The sequence below is a fragment of the Heteronotia binoei genome, chromosome 2, assembly GCF_032191835.1.
Source record: "Heteronotia binoei isolate CCM8104 ecotype False Entrance Well chromosome 2, APGP_CSIRO_Hbin_v1, whole genome shotgun sequence".
NCBI lineage: Eukaryota > Metazoa > Chordata > Lepidosauria > Squamata > Gekkonidae > Heteronotia > Heteronotia binoei.
Window position 1 is genome coordinate 87122078 of NC_083224.1, and position 21859 is coordinate 87143936.

At 42.2% G+C, this 21859-nt stretch overlaps 1 protein-coding gene across 7 annotated transcripts in view; it reads left to right on the top strand.

Annotated features, from left to right (window-relative positions):
* The window catches only part of NFYA (nuclear transcription factor Y subunit alpha), a 39554-nt gene that overhangs the window by 5899 nt on the left and 11796 nt on the right, over positions 1 to 21859 (top strand). For 2 of the 7 annotated variants that reach the window (XM_060231500.1, XM_060231505.1), the window contains exons 2-6: positions 1748 to 1866; positions 2921 to 3007; positions 5266 to 5412; positions 16678 to 16809; positions 17763 to 17868. In XM_060231500.1, the coding sequence (XP_060087483.1) occupies positions 1792 to 1866; positions 2921 to 3007; positions 5266 to 5412; positions 16678 to 16809; positions 17763 to 17868 (547 nt within the window). In that variant the 5' untranslated portion in view covers positions 1748 to 1791. The remainder of the gene's footprint in view (positions 1 to 1747; positions 1867 to 2920; positions 3008 to 5265; positions 5413 to 16677; positions 16810 to 17762; positions 17869 to 21859) is intronic. The other 5 variants (XM_060231506.1, XM_060231507.1, XM_060231501.1 and 2 more) reach the window with 4 other exon arrangements.

Here is a 21859-nt window from a genome sequence, read left to right on the forward strand (position 1 = left end):
CACATTGACACCCACTTGCCCAGCTTTGACAGATCCCTCTGGAATGCCTCACAGTCTTGTCATCCACAAACTCAGTCACTTTACTGCTTGCTTCCAACTTAATGAACAAGTTAAAAGCACCAGACCTAGTACCGAGCCTGTGGTAGGTATCCCAATGCTTATCACCTCCCACTGTAATTCTTGAATCATCTTTTGGGGATGATTTATCCATTCTGAGAACATAATAGATTATTCTTGGAGATATGGTAACTTACCTGCACTAGACAGTATCTGAATCCCCAAAATGAACCTGATGGCCCTCTTCCTGACTGTCCCAAGGTTACCCTTTCTGATCCATCATCTCTGCTCAATGTGGTTTGAGACTGTCTTTGAGAAACTGCTGGCTCTTGATGTTAACCTGGACACTATTTACCGTATTTTTTGCACCATAAGACTCACTTTTCCCCCCCAAAAAAGTGGAGGGAAAAGTGTGTGCGTCTTAAGGAGCGAATACTGCAAAAAATTCACACAAATGCCTCTAAATTCACACAAACAGCTCTAAAAACTAGGTGCGTCTTATGCTCAGGTGCGTCTTATGGAGCGAAAAATACGGTAGATCCTGGGTTTTCTTGCAGTATTTGCTTTGATGAGAAATGTAAAATCAATTGATCACCAAAGATCTGCCTTTAGAGCATGCCTCATCTGTTCATCCCAAGTTTTTGGTATTCCACCTCCAAAATATCTTCCCTCCTATAACTATCTATTGTCTTCCCAAAGTCTGTTAAAGGCATTCATTCTGGCCAGACTAAATGCTCACTCCTCATCAGTTAGGAAGGATAGGTTCATGTGTTCACCTTATTCAGAATGATTCTGCCCCTGGCCATTAGGTAAGATTGACACAATAGCACATATCCTTCTGGAGTGTCCTTTGTATGCTAATCTCAGGAGGCATTATATCTTACACTGTTTGCAAGTTCATTTGGACATATATTCTCTTACAGAGATCCAAAAAGAACTCTAGCAGTTGCAAAATATTTTGTACTCCTTTTGTCTGTTGAGTGATAAGTGATAAACGACAACTATCCATTGCTCAGCATTTGATATAGAGCTTTTATTGGATATGGGGAGGGGAGGAATCTGAATATTGGTGTCAATTTTTAGAAACTGCGTTTGAAAATTACGGTAATCTGTGAAGAATAGTAGTAGCCAGAGGGCAGCTAATCGCTAGCTTTCAAAGCAGGAGCAAGCTCACATATGCTGCATGTTGCTTTGTATGTTTTCTAGACATTAAGCAACAAAATGAGCAGATCTTTAGCTTTCTTGACTTCTGAGATGACTTCTGAAGAAGAATAAGATTTTGGGAGCAATGTTCTGTAGCATACAGTGTAGACAGAATTTGTAGACTGATCTGTGGATGTTCTTGCATAGTTAACCTCAGATACAGTCTTTTATCTCTGAAACTCTTAACTGTCAAAATCCCAAATAGTTGGTAGGACTAAGCTCCTATCTATAAAGAAATAACATAAAGCACACCATATTAAGAAAGATTAGTTGCATTTACAGAATAATTTTTACAGTTCTGGTAACAAATATTGAACGCTACAGAAGAGTTTGAAAATGTATTCTATTTAAAGTTTATTCAACATTTTTTAATGAGATAACTGGAAGGCTGGCTTTGTTGTTAAGATACACTAAACAGAAGAATTGACTGTTTTCACTTTTCTTAATTTTTAATCAACTTTAGGAATAATTTTTTCTTTCTTTTTAGGATTGCAGTTGAAGCTCGTATAGACGATTGGCAGTGGAAAAAATATGGAGCAATACACAGCAAACAGCAGTAGCTCAACGGAACAGATAGTTGTACAAGCTGGACAAATTCAGCAACAGGTGTGAGAAGCTACTTGTGAGAGTGAACTGAAGGTTTTGGTTATTCTCTTCCATTTTAGAAGCCCATGAGAATACATGTTGCTTAACTGGTTGTTTTTTTATCTTGAGCTTTCTTTTTCCTGAATATATTAGAAATTCCCTGTCTGTCTTAATAGTAAGATTATGTGCCATAATTACTCAATCTGCAGTATGCAATTGCAAAGCATTTTGAGTGCTGGATTTGCTTTTTTGTCCCACTTCCTAAAATGGTTATAGTCTTCAGTACTGTGTAAACTAATAGATTATTTTTATGAGGATGTGGGATAGTTTGAAAAAGAGATCCTGGAATGCCTAGAAATTTGAAGGATTAATTAATTCACCTATGCAGATGGATAACCTTAACACCATTAAATCAGTTATTTTATTTTCTGTATAACTCAGTTTTTGGAGCAGGCAGTTATGATGCAGATGAGGCATGATATCAATCACTCTTAGTATAGTTTGCTGTGTTTCTTCTTGTGTAGCAGTATGGAGACTCACTTAGATCTAGTTTGCTGAACTAGATCTAAGTGTTGTGTATATGAGCAAAATGGTCAGTTCAGTGAGAATCTGTGTAGCAGTATAGATATTAATAATACAGATCTGAATGAGGTGTTACAAGCTGATAGGTGTTACTTTATTTCCTTTGCTTGGCTTATCCTACCTCTGTTTTCTAAGATTGGTATGTTTTTTGTTTCTGAGGGAAGTCCTAACAGCTCATTGTATTGACCTAGGTGCCATCCTATTAGAGGCTATTCGGAGTTGTTCTTTGGACTTCATTGGCCTCTAATTAGCTATTTATTTGTGATCTTAATACAACCTGCAAAAGATAAGTTTCCAGATTTTAATAAGGAGATATTAGCCGTATCTGTTCTGTCTTTAGTTTGTAATTATAGCTCAAGTCAAGCACTAGTGGTTGTCACATCAAGAATGGCCAAGCAGGGCCTGTTCTTTTGCCAGTGGCAAGACTGTTTCTTGTTTTGAGCTTTTCCTGCCCTCCTCCAAAGTTTCAAGCTCTTCCTGTTCCTGTTCCCAGCAGCAGGGTGGTGTCACTGCTGTCCAGTTGCAGACTGAGGCTCAGGTGGCATCTGCCTCAGGCCAGCAAGTCCAGACCCTCCAGGTAGTGGTGATCTATCTGTTGTATGTATATGTGAGCACTGCATGAATCACCCCATCACTTCATGTCTAATGCTGTGTTTGCACCGGGGCTTGAAATAGGAATGGAAGAGTAGTGGCATTTTTAATGCTTTGCAACTGCTATGGCTTATGCTAACTGTAGATGGATAACAGTACAATTAACAGAATGGTTGGAGCTGATTTGCATGCAGTGTTCCATGTACTGCATGATGTTCCATGAAATTTCTGTTGTTGTAAGTTAGAAAATCCTTATTTTGAATAGGAACAAAGGAATAAGAGATAGCATTTTACAGTTTTTGTGAAGGAAATCCTAAACAATGGCATGTAGTACATGCTTGGTTCTCCCATCTCAATCAGATTTTATTTGAAGAAACCCAAGGAAATTTAAAATCTTATTAATGCAGTTTAGATGGTGTTATTTGTATTACATTCGTCAGAAAAATGTTAATTTTTCAGTTTTTAAAATAGTTTTTAAATGTTCAGTTTTTTAAAAAGAATTGTAATCCGTTGGGAAGGGATATTTCAAACCCTGATTTGTGCGCTTGTGAAATGGCTGTCATCGTGAGCATCATCTCATTTTGTAAGCTGTGCCAGGGCTGTTCAAGGTATATTCTACTTTTTCAGGGATTAATGTTATGATTTATGTTAACCTTCATTTCTTCAGATTACTCAGGGCTTTGTTGTAGTTTATTTTGCAGGAAGTGGGGGGTAAGAACTTAAGAGAAACCATGTTGAATCAGGCCAATGGTCCATTCAGTCTGTTACACAGTGGCCAAAAAAACAAGTGCCATCAGGAGGTCCACCAGTGGGGCCAGGACACTAGAGCCCTCCCACTGTTGCCCCCCCCCCCAGTAGCAAGAATACAGAGGATCACTTGTCCCAGACAGAGAGCTCTATCTGTACCTTGTGGCTAATAGCCACTGATGGACCTCTGCTCCATATGTTTATCCAATCCCCTCTTGAAGCTGTCTATGCTTGTAGCTGCCACCACCTCCTGTGGCAGTGAATTCCATGTGTTAATCACTCTTTGATGAAGAAGTTCTTGCTAAATTGGTATCTGTTTCTTAAGTAAAAGTCAGTAATTCTGAACATAATGAATTAATATCCAGTGAGCTAATACCAAAGAAGACTCCCTTGTATTATGTTGGCTTAGTCTAGATTTAACACTGAGCTCCTCTTTCAGCTCTCTTTATGTTCTAAGCACCATGGAAAACTTTAATGTCTACTGCCCCCTTGCAGACAATAAGAAAGGAAGAGCTGGCTGTTGTAGGAGTAGATTTTGTCAACTGTCTCTCATATTTCATCATTTTAAAACTCCGTTCTGCTTTGAATTTCTTATGTATTTTCTAAATCAAATCTACCTTGCCATGCATAGGGCAAATTCTCTCTGTTAATGATACCAATGTTTATGTAAGGCCAGTAGGCCATAGCTTATTTTGCACAGCTGGCATGCATGAGTGTGCAGTACATCTGCATGCTCCCACCCTTCTCAATTTTTTTTTAATAGCAAAGCTTTGTTTTTAAAATATATAGCTGTTATGGAGGCCAAAGTGCACTTGGAAAGAAAAAAGGAAGGGGTGTTTATGCAATACTCAGTATCTGAAAGATTAATGGATGCATTGTGTTTAGATCTCAGTTTTTCAAGAATCTGGAATTACCTATTCAGTAACTGCTGTATGAACTGCCTGGAAGCTTCAGTGCCTTGATATAAGTCATATTGCAAACTGTGAATTCTGTACAGATATGTAAAGCGCGTCTCCAAGCTTATAGCATGCCTATTCCATCTTATATATATGCCTCTTTCTCTTCTGCTTCCAGTTTGCTCAGGTTCCTCAGCTGAAAAGGGGTACAAAGAAGGATTTTGGAAGATGGCAGTTAAAAGTCCTTGATTTGTTAGTTTTTAAGATACTACTCTTAAGGAGCTTTAAATAGTTTAATGGCTTACTAAGCTGTGTGAACTGTGAATTAATTTCAGGGGTTTAGGACTCTAGTTGTACATACTTTTTTGTTCCATATTTTATCCAGGTAGAGGCCAGTGTCTTATCTGGCATTTTTGGTAGATGAAAGGGCAAAGTGGAAAGTTCCCAGAAAAAAATATGTCTGAGTTCAGGCTGCTGCATGATTTTCATTACTGTTACGTTTTGATTTGTCTATATAATGTCAGTCAACGTAGTCAGTACCTGATACGCAGGTAGCGTATTGGATTTCTATTTCATTGTGTTGTTTTTCCTTCCTGTTCTTTAGGTGCAGGGTCAGCCATTGATGGTACAAGTGAGTGGAGGTCAACTGATCACATCAACTGGTCAGCCAATCATGGTACAGGCTGTACCAGGGAGCCAAGGTCAAACTATTATGCAAGTTCCAGTTTCAGGATCACAGGGACTGCAACAGGTCTGTATGCCCAACTCCGTGAAGTATAGATTGACAGATAAGCCAACATGGCATGGTTGATGTTTATTTCCAGCATCTGATGTTCCAGGAATCTGGTGCTATTGAATGCAGAAATTCTATTCTTAACTGTTTTTCCTAATAATTGTTGATAGACCAATGGCTGATGAATTTTTCTAGTCCCTTTTAAGAGCCATCTATTTGTTGTTTGAGAATTCCATAAGCCAGTTATACACGGTGTGATAAAGTGCTTCTTACATAAGTATGACATGGCATCAGCTAATAGACATCTTAGACAGAGCAGGACCTGTTCACAGAGTAACATTTGATTCTTTAAACTTATCACAGTATAATATACATTTTTGCACCATGAACATTGTTCTGGAAGCACTACAGGTAGAGAAACCTAAAATGTGCTTTACCTTATAGAAACTGATGTGTTCTAAAAATTTCATCTCTTACCTATAGAAATATATTCAAGAGAAATTTTTGTAATGCAAAACTGATGGATAAAACTCTATTACAAATTTTACCATGTTAAAAATGAAAGTGGAAACTGAATGACACTGAACATCCCTTTTAATTTGGGGGGAAGAACAGCTATTCAAGCCTACCTTGACAGATTTTTCTCCTCTGGAACTGGATGACATGATTTGATGCATAGGCTACTTCCAGTATTCTTGGAGAGGCAGGAATTTATTGGAGACTTCTGTCTCTGCCTTATGGCAAGTGTTGTCCAAGTCCTTCAGTTTTATTTATATTATATATATTTATATTAAGATTTATACCCCGCCCTTCTCACCTAAGTGTCTCAGGGCGGCTTACAACATAATAATTGAAACAACTTCAGTTTAAAACATTTAAAATACAATTAAACCATAAATTAATAAAAACAAGATAGAATAAAACCGGCGGCCTATAGATACATTTTGTTCCATCCAAGATATTTTACATTGTCAGTTAATGTCATAGGCCTGCCGGAAGAGGACTGTCTTACAGGCCCTGCGGAATTGCCCTAGATCCCGCAGGGCCCGCACCTCTTCCGGCAGCTGGTTCCACCAATAAGGTGCTGTTATTGAGTAGGCCCGATCCCTGGTGGATTTTAGACGGGCCTCCTTTGGCCCGGGGACTACCAACAGGTTTTGTGAACCTGAGCGTAGTACTCTCTGGGGAACGTGTGGGGAGAGACAGTCCCTAAGGTAGGCAGGTCCTAGGCCATATAGGGCTTTAAAGGTAATAACCAACACCTTGTACCGGACTCGGAATATTACTGGCAGCCAGTGCAGACCCTGGAGCCCCGGCCGAATGTGCTCCCGTCTTGGGAGCCCTAATAACAGCCGGGCAGCAGCGTTCTGCACTAACTGCAGTTTCCGGGTCCGGCACAAGGGTAGCCCCATGTAGAGGGCATTACAGTAGTCCAGCCTCGAGGTGACCGTAGCATGAATCACTGTTGCCAGGTCGTCACGTTCCAGGAAGGGGGCCAACTGCCTCGCCCGCCTAAGATGAAAAAAAGCGGACTTGGCAGTGGCTGCTATCTGAGCCTCCATCGTCAATGAAGGCTCCAACAGCACCCCCAGGCTCTTAACCCTGCCCGACGCTGTTAATGGAGCGCCGTCAAAAACTGGCAGGGGGATTTCCCTTCCCGGGCCGCAGCGACCCAAACAAAGGACCTCTGTCTTCGCCGGGTTCAGCTTCAACCCGCTCAGCCTAAGCCACCTAGCCACTGCCTGTAACGCCCGGTCCAGATTTTCTGGGGCGCAGGCGGGCCGGCCGTCCATAAGCAGATAGAGCTGGGTGTCATCAGCATATTGATGGCAACCCAGCCCATACCCTCGGGCCATCTGGGCAAGGGGGCGCATATAGATGTTAAATAACATCGGGGAAAGCACCGCCCCTTGAGGCACCCCACAATCAAGCGTGTGTCTCCGGGACAGTTCCTCCCCAATCGCCACCCTTTGTCCCCGACCGTCAAGGAAAGAGGAAAGCCATTGCAAGGCCAACCCCTGAATCCCTGGGTCGGCAAGGTGGCACGCCAGAAGCCGATGGTCGACCATATCGAACGCTGCCGATAGGTTTTGTTTCATGCCTTACTGGAGAGCCAGTTTGGTGTAGTGGTTAAGTGTGCGGACTCTTATCTGGGAGAACCGGGTTTGATTCCCCACTCCTCCACTTGCACCTGCTGGAATGGCCTTGGGTCAGCCATAGCTCTGGCAGAGGTTGTCCTTGAAAGGGCAGCTTGCTGTGAGAGCCCTCTCCAGCCCCACCCACCTCACAGGGTGTCTGTTGTGGGGGAGGAAGGTAAAGGAGATTGTGAGCCGCTCTGAGACTCTTTGGAGTGGAGGGCGGGATATAAATCCAATATCTTCTTCTAATAGTGAGAAGGAAACTCAGAGTAAAAATCCATTTTAGAGCCTGTAATTGCAAACACCTTTCTTTTTTCTAGCCTTCATTTCATTCTTACCTTCCTTCCTCCCCTTCAGAAAAACAAAAATCAAATGCCTTACCCTTTTTATCACTGGTAATGGCTTGTCTAGTGGCTGTCTAGCCAAGGTCACATGGGCTGCAAACTCTGTTGCAATAGCCTTGGGGCTGTGGTGTTGTCGAATCAGGCTGTGAAAGCTGTTCTGCCCAAGTCAGAAGGAAAGCAGGTCTTACCAACTGCAGTCAGCCAGCTTAAGCCAGTGGAGGCTCTAGCTGTCATGAAGCCACAGCGCAAATTTAGGCAGCTCAGAAAATGGCACCAAGGCCGATTTTTCATTTCAGGTGCAGCAGTCACTAAGGATGGGAAAGGATCCATGAAGGATCCCACAGACCATAAGATGAACTCACTCTCAGGAGGATACATTAAGCAACTGCCTTTGGTATTAAAGCTGCAGCAGCCAGCTCTCTAGTTGACAATGCTTCTCTGAAGCGGGTGAGAAATCTCATTAGTTTTTCTGCAAACTTAAATGCTGGACAATCAGATTATTTGAATAGACTGGAACAGGTAGCAGCCTTCTCAGCAGATTAAAGCTTAGATGCCATGAAGCTTTCTTCATGGGCACTTACCTTGGCTGTGGTGGCCTGTAGATATTTATGGTTTACAGCCTGCCATGGATGTATCTTCCAAAGCCACTTTGACATTTTTTAAGCTTACAGAAGGGATAACCTGGGTGAACTCATGGTTGAGAGCAAAGATAAAAAGATATCTGCCTTTACTCAGCCAAGCACAATGATGAACATTCTAAAAGTTCTTGTTTTCAGTCTTTGGATTCAGAGAGCTGTCTCCAATTCAGAGAGCTGTTTCAAATGTTATTCCTGACATAGGAACAGGAAGTATTACAGGTGTGGATCTTAATCTCTGGACGGTTCTCTAGTTCAAATAAAACCCAGCAGCACAGTGTGTAATGCAAGGGACAAGCTAGTTGGGGACTGCCTACAGTTTTTCTGTCAGTTCTGAGCTCGGTCCTTTTCTTATCATTGGGTGAAAGATACTTCAAGTTTATTTTTCTTATGCCAAACAAGTTCTTTTCAGCCCTGGTTTTCCACAGGTGATCAGCTCTAGATATCATACAAAATCTCCTTTCCATACAGGTGATGGTAAAGCCAGTGCCACTGCTTCACAAATACAGAGGGGTTTACTTCACAATCCTCAAAAAGTAGTGCAGTCTTAGACCTCAAGTCCACCAACAGATTTGTCAAATACATGAGGTTCAAGATGGAAACCCTAAAGAATATTACAAAGACACTCAGTCTCAAGGCTTTCTGATATCAGTAAGAACATAAGAGAAGCCATGTTGGATCAGGCCAATGGCCCATCCTGTCGAACACTCTGTGTCACACAGTGGCCAAAATATACACACATATATACACACTGTAGCTAATAGCCACTGATGGACCTCTGCTCCATATTTTTATCTAACCGCCTCTTGAAGCTGGCTATGCTTGTAGCCGCCGCCACCTCCTGTGGCAGTGAATTCCACATGTTAATCACCCTTTGGGTGAAGAAGTACTTCCTTTTATCCGTTTTAACCCAACTGCTCAGCAATTTCATCGAATGCCCACAAGTTCTTGTATTGTGAGAAAGGGAGAAAAGTACTTCTTTACTTTCTCCATCCCATGCATAATCTTGTAAACCTCTATCAGGTCACCCCGCAGTCGACGTTTCTCAAAGCTAAAGAGCCCCAAATGTTTTAACCTTTCTTCATAGGGAAAGTGTTCCATCCCTTTAATCATTCTAGTTGCCCTTTTCTGGACTTTTACCAATGCTATAATATCCTTTTTGAGGTGCGGTGACCAGAATTGTACACAGTATTCCAAATGAGACCGCACCATCGATTTATACAGGGGCATTATGATACTGGCTGATTTGTTTTCATTTCCCTTCCTAATAATTCCCGGCATGGCATTGGCCTTTTTTATTGCAATCGCACACTGTCTTGACATTTTCAGTGAGTTATCTACCACGACACCAAGTTCTCTCTCGTGGTCAGTCTCTGCCAGTTCACACCCCATCAACTTGTATTTGTAGCTGGGATTCTTGGCCCCAATGTGCATTACTTTGCACTTGGCCACATTGAACCTCATCTGCCACGTTGACGCCCACTCACCCAGCCTCAACAGATCCCTTTGGAGTGCCTCACAATCCTCTCTGGTTCTCACCACCCCGAACAATTTAGTGTCATCTGCAAACTTGGCCACTTCACTGCTTACTCCCAACTCCAAATCATTTATGAACAAGTTAAAGAGCATGGGACCCAGTACTAAGCCCAGCGGCACCCCACTGCTTACCGTCCTCCACTGCAAAGACTGCCCATTTATACTCAATCTCTGCTTCTTATTAATTAGCCAGTTTTTGATCCACAAGAGGACCTGTCCTTTTACTCCATGACTCTTGAGCTTACTAAGGAGCCTTTGATGAGGAACTTTATCAAAAGCTTTCTGGAAGTCAAGGTAAACAACATCTATTGGGTCTCCTTTGTCCACATGTTTGTTCACCCCCTCAAAGACATGTAACAGGTTAGTGAGGCAAGATCTTTCCTTACAGAGCCCATTCTGAGTCTTCCTCAGTAACTCGTGTTCATCAATGTGCCTACCTATTCTGTCCTTGATAATGGTTTCTACCAACTTTCCCAGTATTGAAGTCAGACTGACTGGCCTGTAATTTCCTGGGTCTCCTCTGGAACCTTTTTTAAAGATGGGGGTGACATTTGCTACCTTCCAGTCCTCAGGAACGGAGGCAGATTTCAATGAAAGATTACATATTTTTGTCAGAAGATCCACAAGTTCAACTTTGATTTCCTTCAGAACTCTTGGATGTATGCCATTCGGACCTGGTGACTTATTAGTTTTTAATTTGTCTATCAGTTGTAAGACCTCCTCTCTTGTCACCTCAGATTTGACTGAGGCCTGGTTACAGGTATCCATCTTTGTCTGCAGGTAGTATCTGCATTTCACTCATGGCAGTGGTTAAAGGCCCAGCACTTGGTTTGGGCCCAGCACCCTGCATCTTCACAAAATTAATAGTGCAGTGGTGGCAAACCTGAGAATCCATCTTCATCTGTACCTAGATGATCTTTGATCAGAACCTTGACTAAGAGCTCAAGGAAGTTCAGGTTCTTGATCTGTTTTGGGAAGAAAATCTCATTACCACTCAGATTTTTATGCTTTGGGGAAACATCATACAATTCCCCCCCCCCAAAGTAAAATGGAAATTAATCATGTCCAAAAATGGGCAGGCAGTAGATTCTGCTTTCAAAACCTGATCTCTATGAAGAGGCAAGTCAGAAAGAAACTGACCAGAGATCTCAATGGTGATTTTAGGAGTGTCATTTTTCAATAGAAAATTCCTCAAGGAAAAAAACAGCAGCAGCACAAATGCAAGTCTCCATGGTTGGGAGGCTCACTGCTCTCTGGGTCAGGAGCAGGATATCTGGTCCTACTCAGAGTAACTCTAAGCAGAAATCTGGAGTTGAGGGTGATCATGTTGGTGGTTCTTCACTTTCAGAACTGACTTCAGAATCTCCGCGGATACCACCACTACCAAAGCCCACATCAGTATTGTGCTTGCTGCTGCAAATGAAAGCAGAGATCCTGTTTGCCTGTTCACCACGCTCTGCCTCTGATGGCAGAGCACGTCAGTGGCATTTACAATGGTGGACTGGCTCATCAGGCAACAGTTGGACCAGGGGAGTGGAAATTGGGTCCTTGGGTTTTCTTGATGATCTGCAAATGCTTTGGGACCTGTTTGCATCTCCTCAGAACACACAGCTTAGCCAGTTCTTTCCTGGATTTAGAACAAATCGTTGGACTCAGGACACCCGGCCTCTGGGTCTATTATATGACTTTCTTCCTTTCCCCACTACTCCAGGTTTGATAAAGAAACTAAAGTGGGAGAGGAGCACATTGAACACAGTGGCCCAGGAAGCCAGGGTTTTCCAACCTGGTGGAATTGTCCATATTGCCACTCTGGAAGGTCCCAGTCTCTGCAAATCTCCTAACACAGGGTCCAATGCACCATTCAGATCCAGCATGGCTCCGCCTAGGTGCTTGGCAATTGATAAATAAATGCTTTTGAACCATGGTTTTTCAGAATAGGTCACTGGGGTTGTGATGTTCTCACAGAAACTAAAACAAATGAATGTACCTGGAAGGCCTCGTTGGAAGAGGCTTTGAGCTAAGCAAGCTATGGTGCCTCATTCTTCTCTTTCACACTCAAAGTCTTATTCTGAGTGGCTTTCACTTCAGTAAGATGTATGTCAGAATTGGGAATACTTTGTCTTAAACCAAGGTGGTTTGTGTTTCGCAAGGATAGAGTGATGCTTTGTTTACATTCCATTTTTGTTCCTAAGGTGGTCACTGGTGGTCACTGTTTCATAAGACTCAGGAACTAACATTACCATATTACTGCCCAATCTAGTTTAGCCAGTAGAGGATTAGCATACTCCAGACTTACTCAGAGCTCTACATATTTACTATTCTTCAGCCCATAACAAAGGGCGCAAAATGTTTTCTGAGGTGACTATCAGCAAGTGGTATTGATGTGCATTCATATAACCAACATGCTCCTCATGCATCAGGGGGCATCTGTGTTTACTCTGTCAGAACTAAGCCATAAATGCTGCCTTCAACAAAATGCTTTGTTTTTGGAATGTATAAGTCAGCAACCTGGGCTTTAGTCTCAACATATTTGGCACTACAGATTAAATACTGTTACGCTGGACCATACAGCATTTGGGCAAAATAGGCTTCAGCAAATTATATATATAAAATCAATGAGTAACTGGCACTGACTCTGTCCTTAATTGTGTGTCCTTATAATGTTCCAGTCATTAACATTATGTTTTCTGGGCCCATGGAACATTGGAACTCATTAAGTTTCTACTACCTGAGACTCAGGGAACATCGTTTTGTTCCACCTTGTATATGCATGGGCAGGCATGGATTGCTCTTTTCTCACTTGTGATCTCTCTTCTGCTGGGGGGTTTTCTATATTCTCTGTGTTTTCGTTAGCAAACTTACAGTATGTTAGTTACCCTGTGGAAACCTGTTGGCTCTCTCAACAGGGTTCTTGTTAGGGTAGCCATTTCCTGATGGTAGTCTTTTCTGATGGTTCAAAACATGGCTACAGGTGTCCAAAATGAGGGATTTGTTGAGCACTTCCTTTAGGCAGAGACAACAGTCTGCAATTAGTTTCCTTCCTCTAAGACAGGGGTGTTCAAACTTGCTTAATGCAAGAGCCACGTAGAATAAACATCAGATGTTTGAAAGCTGCAAGACATGAACAAATATTACACACATATCTTTATTAAAACTCTTAATACTTTCTCTGCACAGAAAGATAAAATACATATGTATGCACTTTACAACATGACCTTGCTAAAAAGAGTCTTTTTATTAAAAAGCTGGGAATAACAGTCCCCATGAGACCAGCAGAGGGAATTATTTTTGGCTCCAGTGAGAGAAGGATACACACATGTACCATATAAATCACGGACCACCGTTTGCATCATTATGCATCTCTTTGCCTTGACACCAAGGTTAGTAAATACAGCTCCTGCAAGAGCTATGAAACTAAGGGAATCCTGCATCACCCTCTTTAATTGTGCCCCTTCTTCCAGTGGCTCCCTTGGCTCTCTTTCCCTATTCTAGGTCTCTGGGAGACCTCTGTGGTGGAGGAGAAGAGCTTGCAAGCCTGCCTATTTCCTCCTCTTTCCCCTCTTCACACATGGCAGAAATAGTTGCCTGCGTATGGGTCAGCACGCAGAGACTGGCTGAGGTCCCAATGCTAAGCATGCTTACTTGAGAATAAGCCTGCATTAAGTTCCTTCTCAGCATCCGGGAGCAGCACATGTGGTGGAATTCCAAGTGAGATTGTGCCAATTCCTGTTTGGTAGCAATTTTTGTTTGGTTCTTTTCCACAAAGGACTTTGCATCTCTCTTTCAAGCCTGTCCTGTCAGTGCACTCTGCTGTAGAAGAATTGTTGACTTCTTTTTGTTTCAGCTTTGCAGTCATAACATCGATGTGTCTCCATGGTCCCCCCCTTGACACAGAGAATACCATTGAAAATATACAGATTGTTATTTGAAGAGATGGGGCTTCAATTTTGTGCACAATATTTAAGTATTGGATGTTGAATTAATGTTATATTCTGCATACTAGAATCTTATAGGTTTGGAAGGTTTTTGGATTATTTTTTAAATTTTAATAAATGTTTTATTTTATTTATTTTAGTTGATTTATATCCTGCCCTCCCCGCCAAAGCAGGCTCAGGGCGGCTCACAATATAAAATCACAATAAACAATTAGAAACAATACATGTTATAAAAATACACATTCTATAATTAAAACAATAAAAATTAGTTTGGAGCTAATCACATTAATGTTATATGTTTCAGTGGTGACAGTATTTCTTCAGTTTTCTACAATATAGGCTCCTTGTCAATTGAAAGCCAGCTGGAATAGAGCGGTCCTGCAGGCCTTGCAGAACTGGGCAAGGTTCCGCAAGGCCCTCACTTCCTCTGGCAGTTGATTCCACCAGTGGGGGGCTGCAATCAAGAAGGCCCTCTCTCTGGTGACCTTTAATTTGGCCTCCTTCAGCCCGGGGATTACCAATAGATTTTGAAACCCAGATCAAAGTACCTTCTGGGGAACATGTGGGAAGCGACGTTCCCTAAGGTAGGCAGGTCCTAGACCATATATGGCTTTAAAGGTAATAACCAGCACCTTGTAACAAATCCGGTATACTATTGGCAGCCAGTGGAGTTCCCGCACCCCCGGCTGTATGTGCTCCCACCTGGGAAGCCCCAATAACAGCCTGGCCGCCACGTTCTTCACTAGCTGTAGTTTCTGGGTTCGACACAGGGGCAGCCCCAAGTGGAGGGCATTACAGTAGTCCAACCTCAAGGTTACCAGTGCATGGATCACTGTTGCCAGGTCGCCGCGCTCCAGGAAGGGGACCAACTGCCTCACCCGCCTAAGATGAAAAAAGCAGATTTAGTAATGGCTGCTGTCTGGGCCTCCATTGTCAGGGCAGGCTCCAGCAGCACTCCCAAGGTCTTGACCCTGTGCGCCATTGTCAGTGGCGTACCATCAAATGCTGGTAAGGGAATTTCCCTGCCTAGACCACCACAACTCAGGCAAAGGACCTCTGTCTTCACTGGGTTCAACTTCAATTGTCTCGGTCTAAGCCATCCTGCCACAGCTTTCAATGCCAGGTCCAGATTTTCTGGGACACAGTCAGGCTGGCCGTCCATCAGTAGATAGAACTGGGTGTCATCAGCATACTGGTGGCAACCCAGCCCATACCTCCGGGCAATCTGGGCTAGGGGGTGCATGTAGATGTTAAACAACATCGGGGAGAGCACCACCCCTTGAGGCACCCTACAATTAAGCACGTGCCTCCGGGACAGTTAACCCCCCCCAATCACCACCCTTTATCCCCGACCATCTAGGAAAGAGGAAAGCCATTACAGGGCCAACCCCTGAATTCCCGCATCGGTAAGGCGATCAGTAACCGATGGTCAGCCATATTGAATGCAGCCAATAGGTCTAACAACATCAGTACCGCTGAGCCACCATGGTCCAGATGCCGCTGGAGGTCATCCACCAGGGCGACCAGCACTGTCTCCGTCCCATGACCTGGGTGAAAGCCGGACTGGTGGGGGTCTAAAATGGAACCATCATCCAGAAAACTCTGTAACTGCAACGCTACTGCCCTCTCAAATTTACCCAAAAAGGGTAAATTCGAGACCGGCCGATAGTGTGCCAATTCAGCCACATCCAATGTAGGTTTTTTTCAGAAGAGGGCGGACCACAGCCTCTTTAAGAGGCGTTGGAAAAAGCCCTTCTGAGAGGGATCTATTTACGATATCCCGTATAGGATATCTGAGCTCCCTCTAGCAAGCTCTAATTAGCCAGGAGGGGCAAGGGTCCAGATCACAGATTGTTGGGCGTACAGTGGAGAGGATTCTGTCAACTTCTTCCAGGTTGAGTGTGTCGAAGCAATCCAGAATTGGTCCAGAAGACAGGCACGGGGCCTCGAGTTCACGTACTGTTTCCAATGTGGCGGGGAGGTCATGGTGGAGCGACGAAATCTTATCTGCAAAGAATTTCACAAAAGCCTCTCAGCCAATCTCCAATTCCCTAGTGTTTGGCCTGCCTTGCAGCAGTGTTGTAGGAGTCAGAATTGTACTAAACAATTGTGCCGGGCACAAAGTTGCAGATGCAATCTTGGCCGCAAAGTAAGTTTTCTTTGTGGCTTTGACTGCCATCTCAAAGGATTTCATTAACTCTCTATAAGATGTTCTAGTCGCTTCATCTTGAGTACACCACCGTTGTGTTAATGGAGTACGCCCCATTAACTTTGGGACAGCGCTCTCTCTCTCTCTCTCTCTCTCTCTCTCTCTCTCATATGAGGTTTTGTCTGTCATTCCCCCCTACCCTTTTTATTGAACCTGATGGGAATGGGAGTCATTGGAAAGGTTTCTATACTCCAGAATTCCTTAACACTGCTTGTGGCTCCCAAGCCGCAGTTTGGCTACCCCTGCTCTAAGAATACTGGAAGTACCCCGAAGCATCAAAAAAAATCTATGTCTTCCAAGTTCTAAGCAGAAGGACCTTTTATAGTAAGTTTCAGTCCTCCATTCTGTTCACTTAGAAATTAAATGGTCTTGGTGATAACTTTCCTTGGCATCTGAAATTTGAGATTATCGGATAATGATTTAGATAATGCTAATATTAAGTACAGAGGTTTTGCAAGGTAATTGAATTATTTTCCCCCAACACAGATTCAGTTGGTTCAGCCTGGTCAGATTCAGATTCAGGGTGGACAAGCTGTGCAAGTTCAAGGTCAGCAGGGCCAGACACAGCAAATCATCATCCAGCAGCCCCAAACGGCAGTTACTGCTGGCCAGACACAGGTAAAAGTGTTAAAATGCTTAATTGAATTATGTATACATTTTTGAAAGGCTTGGTCTTCATCCGAGGAATATAATTAACTTATTTAATTGGTTCATGTATATATTGGGGAGAATATTCCATTTATCTAGGTGGTTTGTTTACCTTGCTATATTAATCTGTACTACAATCTTCCTAGTGAGGAAAGTATATTATTATTTTACATATATTAGTTACCCAGTCCTAATCTCTCTCCCCCCATTATAATGTCTTTTATGTTTGTTGAAATTTAGGCTCAGGTGTGTTTTTTAATTGTCAGATCATTGCAATTTACTGAAGTCTTTTCAGAGATGCATTCAGATCACTAGTGCTGCGGGAACTTCTACCAGTAATCATATGAAGATATGGCACTTTCATAATACATCATGTTGTCTGTTATTCTCTACTTGAAGACATGTATAAGAGAATTTTATGTTACCCCAAAACGACTGTTCTAACCTATTCAGATTAAGAATGGACAAGCTATACAAATTCAGAATTATCACAGCCAGAGACAGCAAACTGTGACCTAGCTGTTATCCTCTTGCCAGTTTGTTAGTGCTCCTGTACATTCAGTTATTGTAAACACCTACCTAATTTTATCTGTTCATTCTAGCTTCTTCATGATTTTGTCTAAGGTTCCTACATCTACTCCTGTATGGGTGCAAAGTTGTAATTTTGAAGGAAACAACAAATTAAGATGCTGGAAACCCCCATTTCTGAGAGATGAAAATGTGTCTGTAGAAAACACAAAGATTTTACTTGGGTCAATGAAGAACTAAAGTAAAACGAAATGCGCAATAGTGCTTGTCTGAGCATATCTAATCAAGAAAAAGAAATGTGGTACTTTTTAAGGAACATTAGAAAATCTCAAGGTATTATAGTCTTGTTTTGCTTAGTGTTTTTTTTTCTGATGGGATGTTTTTGTGTTCGTCAGACCCAGCCACAAATTGCCGTTCAAGGTCAGCAGGTGGCACAGACAGCTGAGGGCCAAACAATTGTCTATCAGCCAGTTAATGCTGATGGAACAATTCTTCAACAAGGTAGGAATTCCACATGCCATAGAGTGTCAAAGGAATATCGACTATTTTCAAAACAGTATGCACTGTTTGATTTTTGCCTCTAGATATCAAGATAAATAAAACTCATACATTCTTGTGACTATTTTTGTAACTCTTTGGTGCAGTGATATTATGTTGATAGTGAAATTAGTATTGCATTGAAAGACTTTGTGGACACATTGTAAGGTGTGTTGTGTTTATGTTGTGGTGGCATTTATTTATTTGCAATCAGAAATTGTTTAATTTCAGGCTAAAAGGTTGAGTCTAATACTGGCATCCATGAGGGGGTGGGATTATGCATTGACTGAGCATTCAGGAAAAGCCGGCAGAGGGGATAAACTAGGGGAGACTGACAACATAATGCTAAGCATGGTTAAACACTATGTGAATGGAAGTCACTGTGGTTAGAAAAGTGTGACTCAGTTTAGAATGGTTCTGTAAGTGACATGCTGAAGGTCATACCAAGTCAAACATTTCCCTGTGGGTTGTTTGCCTCTGGGTCTGGTTCGTTTGGGAAGCAGGTTTTTTCTTGTTTTCCCACAGTGTTGTGGAACATTCATGCCCTTTCCAGGTTTTCCACAGGTTTTCATTTTTCCTAGAATCCACTTCACTGCAAAATGTTGGGAAAGATCGCAGCAAAGCCTGGCTGCTGTGGGGATGGGAAAGTTCACATTTTCCTGGTCCTACCAATGCAACAGTCATTTCCCCTGCCCATTCCTGTGGCAACCATTTTCCCCCTCCTGTGGTGGCATTTATGAGGCTTCTCACAAGTGCCGCTTTCCTGAAATACCACATTCTTTCTCTTTCTGAAACTGACAGTTCTAGATTTTCTGAAGAAGCCAAAGGCTTGCATTACTTTGAATGTATGTTCGTATCACTTATCAGTCATATATGGTTCACCTCTATAAATTCTCATTTGTATAAAAACAAAATCTTTTTCACAGGCCATGGTGAGACAGCTTACAGGAGTTCTATAGGAACTTGTAGCGTAAAAACACACAGTTGCAGAGTGTCAAGATCTGGGTCTTGCCATGAGATCATGTAACCTGCATTTTCACACATTTGCTTTGGCTCTGTCTGTATGCCTACATTCTTTGTTACATTGTTATAAGTAGTCTTTCTGCCCTAGCTAGCACCAAGCATTCCTCTCACAAGTGGCGAAGGTCATCCATTTTCTGTCTAGCTAAAGATTACTAACTTTTGATTCTGGAGAAAACTGTCTGAACTGTGGGGGGAGAGTGTCTATCTTTGAATTATCAACACCTCCTAATTTTCATGCCTTACTACCTGTGTAATAGCACAGGGATGCAGTTCCGGCTGACTTGGTGTACGGGAGTGTGGCCTAATATGCAAATGAGTTCCTGCTGGGCTTTTTCTAGAAAAAAGGCCTTGGTGACAGTAACATATAAAGGTATAGTCTGACCTGTGGAGGTCAGTTCTAGCAAGACCAGTCCTTGCTGTGATTATGCTCATCATTAAATAAAGCCTAATTTGATTTACATCAAAGAGGTGGAGCTAATGAGTGCTGGACAGAACTTGACACGGAGGGGGCTGATTGACTGAGACTGGGAGACAACAAATGAGAGTTGGTTACCCCAGGCTTGAAACAGGCAGTGATACATCCTGAAGAAATTTACTCTGGATCCAGGAGATTTAAATACCTTGTTCAGTCTCACATTTGCCTTTCTTGAGCAAGGTGAATGAACAAGTGATGAGTGGCAACTTCAGGTATTTCAGGATGAAGCAAATGGTTCAGCTCATTTCCAGTGTGGTTTCAGGCTTGGTTATGGGACTGAAAAAACCTTGGTTGTCCTGATGGATAGCCTGCTTTGGGAGATGGACTATATTGATTCTTGTCTCAATAGCTGTCAATTCCATTGATCATAGTATCCTTCTGGGACTACTTTTTTGGGTTGGGACAGGGGATGGTGCTGTTCTGTAGCAGTTTCAGTCCTGCCTGGAAAGTAGGTTTCAGAAGGTGGCCTTTAGGGTCCTGCAGGGTTCCGTAATGTCCCCAATGCTTTTTAACATCTATGTGAAACCACTTGGTGAGGTCAGCAGGAGATTTGGCCTGGCTTGTCACCAATAGGTGGATTACCGTCAGCTCTATCTTTTGCTTTCTGCAGATCTCAGGGAGGCTGTAGTAATCTTGAATTAGTGACTGGAGGCATTTTAAAGTCCTCTCCTCTGCTGCCAATAGGAACAGCTTCCTGCCCTTCTCTAAGTGACAGCCCTTCAAATACTTACAGAGAGCAATAATGTGCCCCCTCAACCTCCTGTTCTCCAGACTGAACATTCTCAGGTGCCTTAGCCATTCCTCAAACGGCTTGGTCTCCAGGCACCTGATCATCCTCATCGCTTTCCTCTGCACCCACTCCCTTTTGTCCATATCCTTTTTGAAGTGAGGCCTCCAGAACTGCACACAATACTCCAGGTGTGGCCAATGCAGTGTACAGCAGGACTATGACATCTTGTGATCTGGATGTTATGCCTCTGTTGAAGAACTGGGCCCAGAACCAAGCCCTGTGGCATCCCAGTGGATACCTCCTTCCATTCAGATGAAATGCCATTGACAACTACTCTTGGAGTGCAGTTCTCCAACAAGTTCCCTATCCACCTAACTATTGTAGAATCAATGAAGTTGCCTTATACTGAATCATATCATTGGTCTATCACAATCAGTATTGTCTACTCAGAATGGCAGCTGCTTTCCAGGGTCTTTGTTAGAAGTCTTTCACATCACCTACTGCCTCATCCTTTAAACTAGAGATGCCGGGGATTGAACCTGGGAATTTCTACTTGCTAAGCAGATTCTCTACCACTGAGCCATCCCCCTCCCCAAACTGTGGAACCCTCTCGCCAGGGCTGAAGACTTTTCTATTTTGTTTGGTGTTCCCTTATTGACCCACCTTCTTGTTTTAATTTCTGTTATTATAAATACACTGTTTTAAAGTTGATTTTAATGGTTTTATAACTTGATAGCACTAACAGGTTGGGAGTAGAGATGTAAAATTTCCAGAAATTTTGAACCTCGGGAAAAACCCCAGTTTTTTTCCAGGTTTTTGGGGGGGGAAATGGAAATTTTGGGAAAAATTGAAAAAAAAAAACAAAGTTACATTAGCACTTCTTTTTTGTTTTCCAAATTGAAAGTCATTCTGTTACTTTAGAAACATAAAATATTACTATGGACAATTTTACTTGACATGAAATTATCACAACTAGCATATTAAAAATATAGTATATCCAAACAATTATTTCAAAACAGAATTTACTTTTTAAATAATATTTATCTGTAATGGAGCAACAATCTCCTGAACTGTTTACTAGTTTATGTGGAACAGACAAAAAACCTCCACAGAACAAGTTTTAAAAATCCAGAAGTAACAGTTATTCATGTTTCTTCTCCACAGTATTAAATAAAAAGTAACTCATTCTCATAAAAAGAATTTAAAAGGGAGGAAGTATATACAAGGGAGTGCAGGACTAAGTTTCAGTGAATGGGCAGGACCTAGGAATTGCTTATCCCCAGTGCACAGAAATTAGAATAATCTGATACCATACATGTTTTTAGAAATGATTTGGAAAATATTTGAACACCTTGTCTTAAAATATTTTATTCATCATGTTAAAATAAAACGTTCCATAATCTTTTTTTTCTTCAATTTTTCCAGTTTTTTTCTGGGCCTTCACATCTCTAGTTGGGAGGCCAAGTGTTTTAAATAAAATAATTTTATTTATATATCACCTTTCTCCCAGGTGGGGACCCAAAGTAGCTTACCTCCTTGTCTTCTCCTACATTTTATCCTCACAACAACCCTGTAAGATAGGTTAGGCTGAGAGTGGGTGACTGGCCTAAGGTCACCGAGCAGGCTTCTGTAGCGGAATGGAGATTTGAATCTGGGTCTCCAGTGGCCTAGTTTGATATACTAGGTACTACACCACACTAGCTTCAGTTCTAAATAAGGAAGAGGAA